General features: G+C 35.4%; 1 protein-coding gene across 2 annotated transcripts in view; it reads right to left on the bottom strand.

Moving 5' to 3' along the window:
• Positions 1 to 14,661, bottom strand: part of atp6v1h (ATPase H+ transporting V1 subunit H) — a 51,517-nt gene that overhangs the window by 6,775 nt on the left and 30,081 nt on the right. For both annotated transcript variants that reach the window (XM_048162347.1, XM_048162348.1), the window contains 4 exons: positions 11,517 to 11,695; positions 11,304 to 11,429; positions 7,137 to 7,238; positions 3,419 to 3,532 (listed from right to left, as the gene is read on the bottom strand). In XM_048162347.1, coding sequence (XP_048018304.1) covers positions 3,419 to 3,532; positions 7,137 to 7,238; positions 11,304 to 11,429; positions 11,517 to 11,695 — 521 coding nt within the window. The remainder of the gene's footprint in view (positions 1 to 3,418; positions 3,533 to 7,136; positions 7,239 to 11,303; positions 11,430 to 11,516; positions 11,696 to 14,661) is intronic.

The raw sequence follows: 14,661 nt of genomic DNA, 5'->3' as shown, positions 1-14,661 counted from the left end.
TATTTTTTTGAAAAGAAATTAAAGAAATGAATACATTCATTTATTCAAATCAATCAAAAGTGGCAGTAAAGACATTTATAATGTTACAAAAGATTAGATTTCAGATAAACACAGTTCTTTTGAACTTTCTATTCATCAAATAATCCTGAAAAAAAATATTGTACACAAATATTTTGTACAATTGTACACATTAAATGTTTCTTGAGCAGCAGATCAGCATATTAGAATGATTTCTGAAGGATCATGTGACACTGAAGACTGGAGTAATGATGCTGAAAATTCAGCTTTGCCATCACAGGAATAAATTACTTTGTCAAATATATTCAAATAGAAAACAGTTATTTTAAATTGTAATAATATTTCACAATATTACTGTTTTTTACTGTATTTTTAATTAAATAAATGTAGCCTTGGTGAGCAGACGAAACTTCTTTTAAAAACATTAAAAATCTTAGTGGTTCCAAACTTTTGGACTGTACTGTATATATATATATATATATATATATATATATATAGATAGATAGATAGTCAAACCACTAGACAGAATTTTGTATATTTTTTTACTAGTGGGTGCAGGACACTATAGTTCATTGTAAGTGAGGATAGCAAAATAAAGTAAACTGTGACATATTATAACCAAAAATTATTCATACAGTGGACTACCAGTAAAACTGATAAAAATTTGGGACCAAAAATTATTCAGACACTTTGACCTGACCATGTTTTGTGTTGTGTTTTCTGACATAATTAAGATTAATTTTCTGACAGTTTAACTCTGAGATCTTGTCATATTTTATTACCATTACCATTATTATTTTATTTTTTAAACAATAGTGAATAAACTGTATTAATGAATGAAATGTTCAAGATGTCTGAATAAATTTTGGTTTGACTGCATATATATATTTCTATAATTATGTCCCTTGTACTTTTTTCCCTTTTACCATTTTCCACATTTACTGTGTAAATTATTTCTAAATGCTATGACGCACATAACAGCAAAGGAAAGATAATCTATGGTCTTGTTTTGCAGTGAACTCTTGTTTAATTTTTTCAATTATTCCTATCATGACTTCATTTCCGAAACAAATTAGGTTTCATAAAAGTGAAACACATCTGAGAGATTTCATGCTAAGCTGCATCAGAAAGTGGATGAAGTCCTTAAGTGAGTAAGGGCATCTACAAAACAAACATGAAAAAAATTATTAAACACGGTGTCATCCATCATCTCAAGATTGTGGAGCCGCTGGCTGAATTTCTGCACACGCACAGCGGCAAACACCTCTAGGGGTTAACCCAGATGGTACAGATACAATAAACTAACAGCGTGCAAAGTTGGCCATCTAGAACTGTGCCAACTCAAACATCTTCTCCTCCTGCTGTTGCCATGACACCAAACAGTCTCTATGGGGTGAGAATAGGAAAAAGCGACAGCACCACAATTCGTAAGGGGAAAATAAACTGTTCGCACAAGGCAGCTTCTTTCTTTTTTTCTTTTTTTTTTGTTATTTTCTGTATCCAAAAAAAAAAAAAAAAGCTCTTCACCAAAAACAACAACAACAGACCTTTAAGTACTTTTATACCGGAAACCATGAAGACCATGTGTGATGCAATCAATGCCATGGAAACGAGATGATCCTCTACGAGAACATCATCTCAAAACCATGATAGATGAGAGAAGATATACCTCAGATATAAAAAAAAAAAAAAACTCTCGAGAAGAGTGCAGCAAAAGGAAATGTCATTTGTGGATGCAAATGGATTACATAGACAGCTTTTGAAAAGAGACAGTAAAAGTCCATCCTTGTATGGCTCTTCTTGACAGCACCTTGGAAACCACATTTACAGAATCTTAACTCAATCATCTGGCTATTACATCCCCTGTAATTTCCTCCTCCAATTAAGAATACAAATAAGAGTTGGCCTTCACCTCCCTTCAAATCAAGATCTTCAAATAATACATGCACTCTGTGTCTCTTCATCCTAACTGCCATTTTTTAATAGTTCCCTTTTAACTCTTGGTTCGTATTTGAGAGACTTGAACAGAGATGAAACCATTACATTGTTCCAGAGAACAGTCAAAACTCACTGCTCTGTTTGCTTTTTTCCTTCTTTTTTGGTGGTGACATGCTAAGCTTTGCGTCAAACCGCTGCAAAATTATGCACAATTAATTCTAAAAATTACATGCGAGCTTTTTAGCTAATGTCTAATAATTGCCACGATACAGTGAGTCAGAGTTTGGAGACGGAACTCTTTCAAAGCAAGAAACAGTATACCGAGGGGGGGGTATACACATACACACACGTGTATATATACCCCTCGGTGTACTATATATATATATATATATATATATATATATAATACCCCTCAGTCCAGGTCCACAGTATAAATACTAACGTATAAATTTTACCCTGGAGCATCTGCCTCCATAAATTTATTTCTCCTGCAGTGGGACCGATGGTAAAGATGAATTATTCTGAGATACTTTATGGAGCGTGTTAATGCATTCTCTCTATGCGGGAGTGATCTATACCACTGAAGCAGCATTTAAAGCGACTTGTATTCTGCTCAATTTGACGCTAAACTTTCAATTTGAAGGCTGATTTAAAGCCACTGTAATGAAACGTAGACAGCGAACAATTACTCTTCATGACACCATTGAATGTACACCAGTACACGTCTATTGTGTTTCAAACATGCATGCTGTATTTCTGGGGCGTTTGAGGTTTATCATCCCTGTTGAAAGAGTAATCTGAAACTCATAAGGATGAATGCAGTCACAACAGTAAGCTACTTGTGTTAGGTCGTATACCTGAACCCAATCCAGCGCCTCGCCAGCCTTAATTCAACAGTTTGCTGCTCTCACAAACACATCGAATATGCATGGAGAAGTTAATCATGTTTTTTCCACTTCGCTCAGACAAACACAACGAACATGCATGGAGAAGTTAATTATGGTTTTTTTCCACTTATTTTGTGCCCTGGGTTTTAATCAAAGATCAACTAATGCTGAAAAAAAACCCACAATGGTCCACTGAATAATTCATTATATTATGTAGTGCTGAAGTGAGAAAATTACTACTACGGAGCAGAGAGAGATTAAGAGAAAGCTCCTTTCCAGGTCACTATTGAGGGTAATGTTGCATCAGGCACAAACACCGTGGCTGTTTTGCTTTACGAATAAATACAACAACAAGAACTGCTGTGAAGAGGTGATTGTACAAAATATTTTAAAGATGTTAGGTTAAAAAGATTAAAACTGTGTGTAAGTATCCTGTAAATAAATAAATAATAGTAATACTACTACTACTACTAATAATATAATCAAAATAGTAATAAATAAATCAAGTTGTTTGTATGAGTTTGCATCGCAAAGCAAATGTTGAACATGTCTGATTCATATGGCGTTAAACGTACCAGTTATGCACCATGAGCTTCTGGACGGCCAGCAGGGCATTATAGCGGACAAGCTGGTCTTCATGATGCATGTGGTTCATCACTAGTTGTTTACCACCCAGCTGTTCGATCACCCTAAAGGACAGGGAAGCAGAGAGAAGCAGTTCCAGATTATTATGTTCTGCAAGATGGGTAATAACACAGGGCCTCTTTGCCTTTCAATTTAACTCTGGGAATAACAGAGAAAAACAGTTGCATTATTTCTGGCAATGCCAATCATTAACATGAAAACGCATTTCAGCACAAGACTCAACAAAACTCACAAAACTCAAAAAGCAGGATAAGTCTTTATCTTAAACTAAAAAACAACAACATTTTCTGAAGAAAATGTGCCAAAAATGTGAATGACATTTCTTGTAGAAAATGTGAAGGAAAACATTAGTGCTTGCAAAAAAAGGTGTCCTTTTAGGAAATGTAAATAAAAAAATAAAAAACAAATAAACCATTTTTAAATGTAACATTTTATGTTTTAAATATATATATTTTTTATATATATAAAAATTAAAATCTTACTAGTTACACCACTAAATGTTCAATTTTACACAGTAAATTCAGATTTGATTTGTTGACGCAACTGGAAACAGAGGGAATGACCTTTTGAAATGAAAGGAAAAAAAAAAAAAATCCCTTTAAAGTTCTGTAATTACAGCAACCACAAACACAGAGTATTTTTATGCATTTCACAATCATGAAATGCATAAAATGGGCCCTATCATACACCCGGCGCAATGCGTTTTGTTTTTTGGTAGTTTCAGTCCGACGCAGTTATCATTTTCATGTCCTGCGCCATGTTGTTTAAATAGCAAATGCATATGCACCCATTTGTGCGCCCATGGGTGTGCTGGTCTGAAAACGAGGTGTGTTCAGGCGCAATGTTGGCGTGTTACTATTTTGAGGCAACTGAAATAGACTGCTCCATTGACCAAGTGAATCCTGGTCTAAAGTCAAAAGCGCAATATTTGATTTATTTAAAGAAGGAGTTAGTAATATGCGCGTATATGCGGGTGCACAACGCATGTACACTCTGCTTATTACACACACAGCAGTACACAAACTTGCCAAATATTGAAAATAAAAGGATTACAATGTAAAAGATTATTATTGTGTGCGTAAAGATAAAAATGTTTTGGTGGAATCCGGCTTTTCCCGTAGATGGTCTGCTCGTGCACTTTAACCTAGCAGATCCGATTCCTCGCAAGAGAAGCGTTCAGTTTTTCCGCTTGCAAATTCCGCTATGTAAATAGCGAATCCGCCATGGTGCGAGCTCAACTGGCTTTTAAAGGGAATGGGCGATGAGACTCTGATTGGTTTATTGCACGTTACGCCCAAAACACATCCATGACTCATTAAGTAAATAGGGAAAACCCTATTAAACCATGAGCGGGGTGTGCCGACCATTTTTCCCATCCTTAAACTACCAAAAGTGGATTCAGACACGCCCTAAGTGCACTTGCACCGTGCGTTTTAGACAATGCGATCGTTAAAATAAGGCCCATAGACTTTAATATGAAGTTGGTCACCCCCCTTTGCAGCTATAACAGCTTCAACTCTTCTGGGAAGGCTTTCCACAAGATTTTGGAGTGTTACTGTTTATTGACCATATTTTTGCCCATTCATCCAGTAGAGCATTTTTGGCACTGATGATGGACGAGAAGGCCTAGCTCGCAAGCTCCATTCCCAAAGGTGTTTGGTATGGTTGAGGTCAGGGCTCCATACTAGACAGTCAAGTTCTTTCACACCAAACTCATCCAACCATGTCTTTATGGACCTTGCACTGTGAACTGGGAAACAGTCATGCTGGAATAGAAAGGGGCCATCACCAAACTGTTTCACCAAAGTTGGAAGCGTAGCATTGTCCAAAATGTCTTGGTATGCTGAAGCATTAGCATTTCCCTTCACTGGAAGTAAGGGGACTAGCCTAACCCCTGAAAAATAGCCCCATACCATTATCCCTACTCCACCAAACTCTACAGTTGGCACAATGCAGTCAGGCAGGTAATATTCTCTTTGCATCTGCCCGGACTCACCCATAAGACTGCCAAACAGAGAATTGAGATTTGTCACTCCACAGAACACATATCCATTGCTCCAGAGTTTGGTGGCCTGCTTTACACCACTCTATACGACACTTGACATTGTACTTGGTTATGTGAGGCTTGCATGCAGCTGCTCAGTCATGAAAACCTATTCTATGTAGCTCCCGCCACACACTTTTGTGCTGTTATTAATGCCTATGGAATGAGCAGAGCATTGGCGACTTTTACACACCACAAGCCTCAGCACTGGGTAACCCTGCTCTGTGACCTTACGTGGTCTTCTGCTTCATGGCTGAGTTGCTGCTGTTCCTAAAAGCTTCCACTTTCCAATAATAACCCTTACAGATGACAGTGGAATATCTAACAGTGGCCAATAATGAGTCGGCATTCTGACGTAGAACCCGGAAGTGCTGCACTGTGTTTACTACATCAACAGATTAGGAGAATGACAGGGAAGAGAAGAAATTGTTGAATAAAGTAATTATTTTTGTTTTGTTTTTGTGCACAAAAACAAAACAAAAATCTTGTCACTTCATAACATTAAGGTTGAACCACTGTAGTCACATGGACTATTTTAACAATGTCTTTACATTTCTGTTGCTTTCTATTGGGGACCAGAAACCTCTCAGATTTTATCAAAAATATCTTAATTTGTGTTCCGAAGATTAATGAAGGTCTTACGGGTTTGGAACAACATGAGGGTGAGTAATAAATAACAGAAATTTCATTTTTGGGTGATTTAACCCTTTCATTTTGAATGCAGGAGATGAACACATAATGTAACAATAGAAAAATATAAGTGACTATATAAACAAACAAGGAGATAATCAGTAACCAAGAAAACCAAAACTGAATGGAGCAGAGAAACAGGAACTAAACAGAATATAAAAGTCTGTAACCGTCACACTTGCAAGTTATTTTTTAAATAAGGAATATTTATTTATTCTATACTTTCTTCGCCACAGTTAAAACACAATCACTGCTTGGGAACAAAAGATGGAAAGGCAATAACTCGACACTTATCACAAATGAGTGTAATTCTTTTGGGCGACTGCTCACTTGCAGAAGCTAATTTGTTCTACAGTGTTTAATTACAGGGTTAGAACCAAGGCTAATGCAGACCAACGAGTCCCTATAGATTCACTATGTGGTTTCTTTGAACGTTGGGGGCGTTCTAAAGAGGAAAGCGAGAGTGTGCGTTCTGAGTGGCCAACCTCAGGAGGAGGAGAGTAGGGATTAGAGAAGGTATTATCCACTCACAGCGGAGTTGGACACAAGTGGCGGATCACTCTACTTTTAGAGGGAAGCTATAACCTTCTTGGGTCTAAAATTGATTGGCCGATCATGAATGCTACGTGCTGACAAAATAAATGGCAAAGCTTGGGCAATATCTTGCAATAGGTCAGCCTGGATGAGTTAGTATGCTGCTCTCTCTGAAGTGATGTAAGTTTAAATTGACACTGATATCATCGCATGCAAGCAGACTCCACAGACGGTAATAACTAACCTGGGCGATTCTGAGCCCTATTATCATACAGAGCAACAGAATATTTGGTTATTTAGGAAAAAAAAAAGAAAAAACACAGCCTCAGAGTCAGAAAAATGGTAATTTTACAGATGAAGGATGAAAGACACTCGCTCACCTCTTGCCGCGGGGGTAATGTCTCACGTATTCCCCCACATCGTGAGCTGCAACAGCAATAACCTGAGGGTCATCAGACACTTCCAACAACCTGGTCAGTATCCTGGCAGGAAGCACAAACACACAATCATTTCAGGTCCCCAAAAGCAATCAGTAACACCTCCAGGGCAATACTAAACCCACGCTGAGCAAATATATCCCAGGGTACTGTACAGCTGGTGATGTGGTGTCTACCTCAGTCCGGGAAAATATTAAAGGTTCTGTTAGTTCAGCAAGATACTAAAATGGGGAAACATGTAACACTGCAAAAAAGAGTTTTTTATGTCTTCTTTTCCAGTAAAAAGATTTAAACATCAACAAGATACATTACATTTACATATTTTAAAATCTAATTTATTCCTGTGATTGCAAAGCTGATTTCTCAGCATCATTACTCCAGTTTCCAGTGTTACATGATCCTTCAGAAATCATTCTAATATGCTAATTTGTTGCTCAAGAAATTAATTAATTAATCAGCTTTTCTAACATTATAAATGTCTTTAATGTCACTTTTGATCAATAGTGTAATAATATATCAATTTCATTACATTACAAAACAATGTAACAATTTATTTTAGGGTTCAATTCTCACTTTTAACTAATTACTTATTAGCTTACATATTACAAGTATATTGGTTGTTTATTAGTACTTATATAATGGTTAGCTCCTGTCCTTGATTCTGATTGGTCAACAGTTGTGTTTTATTCATGATGAAACATAACTATGACAGCTTCACCCAACAGTTCTGCGTATCACTACACAACACCCTTAGCAACCACTCTTAGCAATGTAAACTGTATGTTCTCAATTGATATTGTTCACTGAAGCTTACAGTATTATGTAGAAGAATATTGTGAGAAAAAGATTGAGTGAGCGAGTTTATTACCTGCATTTAGATTTAGCATTTTCCTTCAGGTCAGTCTTATGTTCATAATAAAAAATCTGTTTAAATGTCTGATGTATTATCCTGTCCTTTTAACAGTTAAGGGGTTTTCCCATGACTGACAGCGCTAGACAAAGCATTTGTCAGTTGCGTCTTGTTCCGTGTTCACAACAGTTCAGTCTTTTCAATGTAAAAGTCTTTGCTACTGACTGACACACTCATAAAGACAGTCTTTGCTGCCATCTAATGGCGTGATAATGTAACTTCTGTTGCTGTTCACGGGCAGGGACTATTTTTTCCGGCGGAAGGAAGGCTTTTAGTGAAAGTTTACTTCATGAAAGTTGCATTGATACATATTTTTGGCTTTAATATTTGTATTGTGTGGTAACCGTTTTATAAAAGCAATAAGGTACTCGAGGCTAGTGCTGTATCGTGAATAAGTCACGGCTGAAGGGCGTTGTTAGGCATGACACGAAGCCTCTCGTACCTTATTGCTTACTTATAAAGCATATATTAATGCCTTATTCTGCATGACCTTATTCTATATCCCTTATTCCTACCCAATACGCTACAAAAACTACCTTACTAACAATTAATAAGCAGTAAATTAAGAGTTAATTGAGGCAAAAGTTGTAGTTAATAGTGAATACATGTTCCCTAGACTGAAGTGTTACCCAAAACATAATATCAAATCAATGATATTCTGACAAACCAATGACAAATACTTTTTGTGGCCATTGTATCTAGAATGTATCTTGAAGTTTTCTTGGGGTAAATTACAAAATCTTGTGAGATTTATGCTTTGGAACCCACCATATATTCTTGAAAACACGTCTTAAACAAATATGTGCTTCTTAAGTGAATGTTTTTCATTTAATGGATGTTGAGATATTTTCAACAAAAATGCTGCTTAAGAAAATGACTTATTTTGCAGCAGCCAAGAAGTTTGTTGCTCTGGGGAATATAATTTCAATCTATTTCTGCTCTCAAACAATAGATCAAGTATGAGACAGGTCTCCATGGCATGAAAGCGTGAAATTATAACAGTCATGCAGAATGGAGAGAGAGGGTTCAAGCACTACAAATCACCTGCACACCGAGCAAGAGATGGAGGGAAAAAAAGAGAGACGAACTGAAGTAAAACACAAATTGCTGATGGCTGAAATGGAGCCTTTGTGCTGATTGCGGAGAGGGTGGTGATGAGAGGAATGAGATGAGTAGATTAGGATTTAAACGGAGCTGTCAAAAGGGTCGAGCAGACGCATGATTACACTACTAAGAGACGATGAAAATGAGAGTTTCAACTGCCAATACTCGGCTCTGGTTTCAGCTTGTGCGACGTTCGCCACAGGGAGGAGAGGAACACGCACACAACTGTACAATGTTTCTCAGATTGTAAATACAGCTTGTGTAAAAACAGTACAGTATGTTCAAAACTGTCATTTAACCATTTGCTCGATACTGCAAAAATCGTTTCAGTCCCTCTCTGAACACTTGACCCCTGCTAACATCTTTTATTATAAAAGCTGAGAGAACGGAAAGCACTCATTATGACTATTCACACGTGTAGTATTACTTCACACAGCATGTATGTTTTAAAGCAGCCACTTTCACATTAAAATATTCTTAATTATTGTTTTTTTGTCTTTCTTTTTTGGCCTTAGCTACTGTTTTATTAAGAGTAGTAAAGTCACGATACTGGAAATTTCTAATTTCCATACGATACTTTGAAAAGAATCAATATTCGATACCACTTTCGATACCACAGGGAAAAAAACGGTGCATCTATACTGTCGTATAGATCGTTTAGATATAATTTCTTTAAAAAAAATGTATCACTTTATATGATAATGCTTTTAAGGTTTTTTCATATATAAATTTTAATCAATTATCATTACAATTATCTCACAAATATTTACTAACTTAATGTATTTGTTTTTATAATGGGGTTATTCTTACACACAGCACAAGGAAGGTTGATTTCAAATGATAAATTTAAATTAATTTAGACAAGCAAACAGTAAAAAAATACATAGCAGTAGTATACAATAACAGTAGTATTCTGGTAAGAAACTGAATAAAGTAACAGTAATTAAGTTTAAAATAACATTAGATAATCTTCATTGTAAAAATGAAATACAGATTAATCAATTAAAGTTGCATAAGTTAATCAATCAAGGGCAGTAAGTGATTTTCTCTTTGCGTTTTGTTGTTTGATTAATATTTTATTAGGCTGCTGTCCCTTTAAGACCTGAGGCATGCACGAATCCAAAACACTGTTGCACATTCTTCCTGAACTGTTTACGACTGTGTTTACGTTAATACTCACCAAGATTTTATTTTTGAGTGTATTTGACCATTAATAAGCCACGAAAATGGCTTATTTTGGCATTGGTATGTCAGAGTAGAATTATGCGCAATCCTGCACTGAAATTCAGACCCAGGCACACCAACACAATTTAAACGGAGTGAATGAGACGACTGCAGATACTGCAGAAAGGAGTATTGGAAACGTTTCAGATATTTCAGTATCGATACATATTGAAATATCGATATTTTTGAAAATGCTAATTAAGAGGAGGATAGAGAGACCACTATACATAATCAGGGGGAACAGAGAGGGAAATAGAGAAATCAAAAGCATCCAAATAATTTTTTTGCAGCCACTGTATCTTGAATTATGTTTTCTTGGGGTATGTTAACTAAATGAATTTATGTTTTTTCTTAAACCATAAATAAATGAATTTATGTAATTCAATATATATATTTTTTTTAAAACAAGTCTTTTATCTTGTATAGTTTTGTTCTTCTCAAGAACAAATGTGTTTTGTTTGAAAGATACTAAGTTATTTTTACAGGATGACAAGACAAAAATATATTGTCCGCTGCAACTTGCATTACACCAAGTAATAACAATAACAAAAAATCAATTATTAAAATAAATAATATAAAACGGATCCCTACAACTGTATATTATGATTGGTCACTTGTTCACAACCGTTAATTATATGTATAATTATATCAATTGGATTGGAGGCCGTGTGTGGAAACCACTTATTTAATATTTTTGGCTGTTTGTTTTTTTTTTTTTTTTTTAAATCTCAGCCTCCAAATTGTCATTTCATCACAAAATTCAAACAATAAATGTGGTTTTGACATTCTATGATGTGGTGTAGAACAGAGAGCGAGTGAATCTATCCTATCAAATCTTTATCTTCCTAGTCCAAACAGCAGGTGCTTCTTACTTCAGCAGCTCGTAGTTCTTCTCGTTCAGGCGAACAGCGTTTTCCCTCCAGAACTTCTCCGACTTGTGCACTGGACTCCACTCCAGGCGTCCAGACTTCAGCTCAGAGCTGTACTCATCAAAAGAACTGCAGGAGGAAGAATGGAAAACACGATCAACATGTGAGGAAAAAGAAACATGTTTAAAACACACTGAGAGAGTACGAGGGCTTTACCTAAGATCCTGAACGCTCTCTCCCAATCTTTCCAGGAGGAACTTGATGTCATCAGTGATGTCCTCATCATCATATTTCTGCTGTTCCAGGTTCTCCAGCTGTTTGAGCACTTTGCATTGGATCATGGCAAGAGCGTATTCCTGACGGGTCTCTCTCTCAGCTGACTTCTCCAACAGGTTCTACAGCAAAAGAACAAACATCAATCATGTTAATGCCTTTATAGTAGAATATAATTAAGTGGATAATTAAGCACTAAGAGTACTGGAAGGAATCTAAGCACCATTTATTTGGATCTCTAGAACAAAAATCAATCATAATTAAATATTTAATTCCAAATACACCCTGTTATGAGTGCAATATAACGCTATAGCAAGCGTTTTCTTGTATCAGATTTCATTTGAATGTGCATACTATGTTACCATGGTGTTTAATAATAAAGACGACATATTGAAAATTGAAGAATTTCAGATAAACAATGGTTGATTAGCTAACTTGGACCTTAAAGAAATAAGACTAAAACTCTGTCCTTGGCTTCTGCAGTCAAATGATTCAGTAAATTCAAGGCATTGGAATAAATTATAATTTGAATTACAATTATATTAGAGATGGTTGTAAAGTGAAAGTCAGTGTTTTAAATTTGAAATATGCATTCAACAAGATTTTTCCTTTTTCTTGAAAGTTTCTGCTACTTTTAAAAATCTACATGCAGTGATGTTTTACCGGAACCCATTTGACACAGCCCCTTTGAACAACCAAAAGAAAAAAAAATGAACCTCAGCATTGAGCAATGTGACTTTAAGAGGAAATTAATACGTCAAATTATAATAAAAGTGCTTTTATTTTTCAGAATTCATTACACTCTTAATGGATATGGTTCATTTAGCAGCAAATGCTAACATAAGCATTGACTTCCTTTTTAAAACCCTTTGCTCTCAGCTGTACTAAAATTAGATGTTGCTCTTTGAAAACTCACCTAAAAGCTTTAAAAACATGCCCTTTCAGGCATTACTGGAAAATTATTCTTTAGTTGTTCATCTAGTTGCTACCGGTAGTCATCAAGTTAAATTGCTTAGATCAAATTGGGTGAAATATCAAATCAACTCATGCTGCAACTATAAGAATATATCATCAGTTAATGGACACGAGGACGCTCAGAAAAAAAAATCTTAGGAAATTAATAAATGAATCATATTTTACTTTCATGTCTGCTGGTTTGATAAAGTTTGGCTGTAGATTTTATGATAGACTCAAGGCGGTACATACGTTTCTTTCCTCTCAAGCAGCCTCAGAAGACAAGCTCTCAAACAAGTTAAGTATTGATTACTGATGAAACAGAACCATAGGTCTTTTTGAATGGACCTGGATCACTGTAACTGAGACACTTCAATTAGAAGCTAGTGGAGTAAAAAACAAGTCATTATTAGGTGTCTCACTGCTTTTCAGCAGTGTTTAATCAGTAGAATTGTGACATTATAATACAATAAAGCCCCTGACAAAATTGAACGATTAGAGTCAGTGAACGAAGGATGTCGTGCTGTTGCATGTATGAAGGACAACAAAGACTTAAAAGAAAAAGTACGCTTGCAAAGGAAGGGTTCATATTAGGAATCCTAATAGAGCGAAAGCTGCAGTGTTGAATTACAACAGTAATGCATATTAAAGAGGTGATGAGCAGCGCTGGCATTTTAATTTGCAGCAGCCTAACGTTTTGTTTCAATGCAGACTGCTGTGAGGTAGTTTGACAGGTCTTGATTTTGGCAAGGTCTTGCTGCAAACATAAATTTTTTATGCAGTCCGGACACATTTATCAATCTTAGACAAAGGTTTAATACCTATTCTCATTTTGAGGGAAAATAAATTATAATAAGATGAACAAAAATATCTAATACAGTGTCCTGTATTAGATATGTATTACAGCGAGTCAAATCCTTTATCAGATCCCATTCCCATGGAATCCCATTCTCGCTGAGCCAAGAGAGGAAGTCTCTTTCATACATTTGTAACATACTTTCTGTCCATATTATGCTTATTTTTGTGATGGAAATGTTTTATGTAATAGGCTCAGAAAAGGTCAAAAGGGTATTTCAACATGGAACGTTTCAGAAAAGTGCAGACAGATGCTCAGATCAAAGACCATGCATATCTATACACATCACATGATCAAAGAATCTAGACTTACCCAAAAAGTGCACAGTAGAAACACAATAGAACTAAAAATCATATGATTAGCTTAGATCAAGGGTATTCAATTAAAGTTCCAAGAGGTCCAGTCTCTATATCTCCTCCCAGCGGAGGTCTGGACAATACTTTTTGGAACAGTTATACATTTCCATAGGGGCAGCCATAGTACTTTGTATAAGAAAAATCCTAAACATTCAAAATAGTCAAAAATGAGAATCTTGGGCCCTGAGAGCCAAAGCAGTGATGTCTAAGAATTTTTACCAATATTTACCAACTGGATATGAATATAAAAAGGTTAGATCAGATGTTTTATCAGGCTATTTATATTATTATTATTGTTATTATTATTATTTACATTTAGTCACCTACACTACCGCTTGGGATCGGTAAGATTTTTAATGTTTTTAAAATGTTTCGTCTGCTCACCAAGGGTGCATTTACTTAATTAAAAATACAGTAAAAACAGTAATATTGTGAAATATTATTACAATTTAAAATGACTGTTTTCTATTTGAAAATATTTTAAAATGTAATTTATTCTTGTGTTGGCAAAGCTGAATTTTTAGCATCATTAATCCAGTCTTCAGTGTCACATGATCCTCCAGAAATCATTCTAATATGTCAATTTGCTGCTCAAGAAACATTTATTGTATTTGTGTACACTTTTTTTTTTTTTTAGGATTCTTCGATGAATAGAAAGTTCAAAAGAACAGTGTTTATTTGAAATCTAATCTTTTGTAACATTATAAATGTCTTTACTGTCACTTTTAATCGATTTAATGCATCCTTGCTGAATAAAAGTATTCATTTCTTTAATTTCTTTTCAAAAAAATAAAAATAAAAATTCTTACTGACCCCAAACTTTTGAACGGTAGTGTATAATGCTACAGAAGCTTTGTATTTCAGATAAATGCTGTTCTTTTGAACTTTCTATTCATCAAGGAATCCTGAAAAAAAACTGTTT

This window comes from Megalobrama amblycephala, linkage group LG17 (assembly GCF_018812025.1).
Source record: "Megalobrama amblycephala isolate DHTTF-2021 linkage group LG17, ASM1881202v1, whole genome shotgun sequence".
Taxonomy (NCBI): Eukaryota; Metazoa; Chordata; class Actinopteri; order Cypriniformes; family Xenocyprididae; genus Megalobrama; species Megalobrama amblycephala.
The sequence above is the reverse complement of the archived record's forward strand: the minus strand, read 5'-3'. Positions and strand labels throughout refer to the sequence as shown.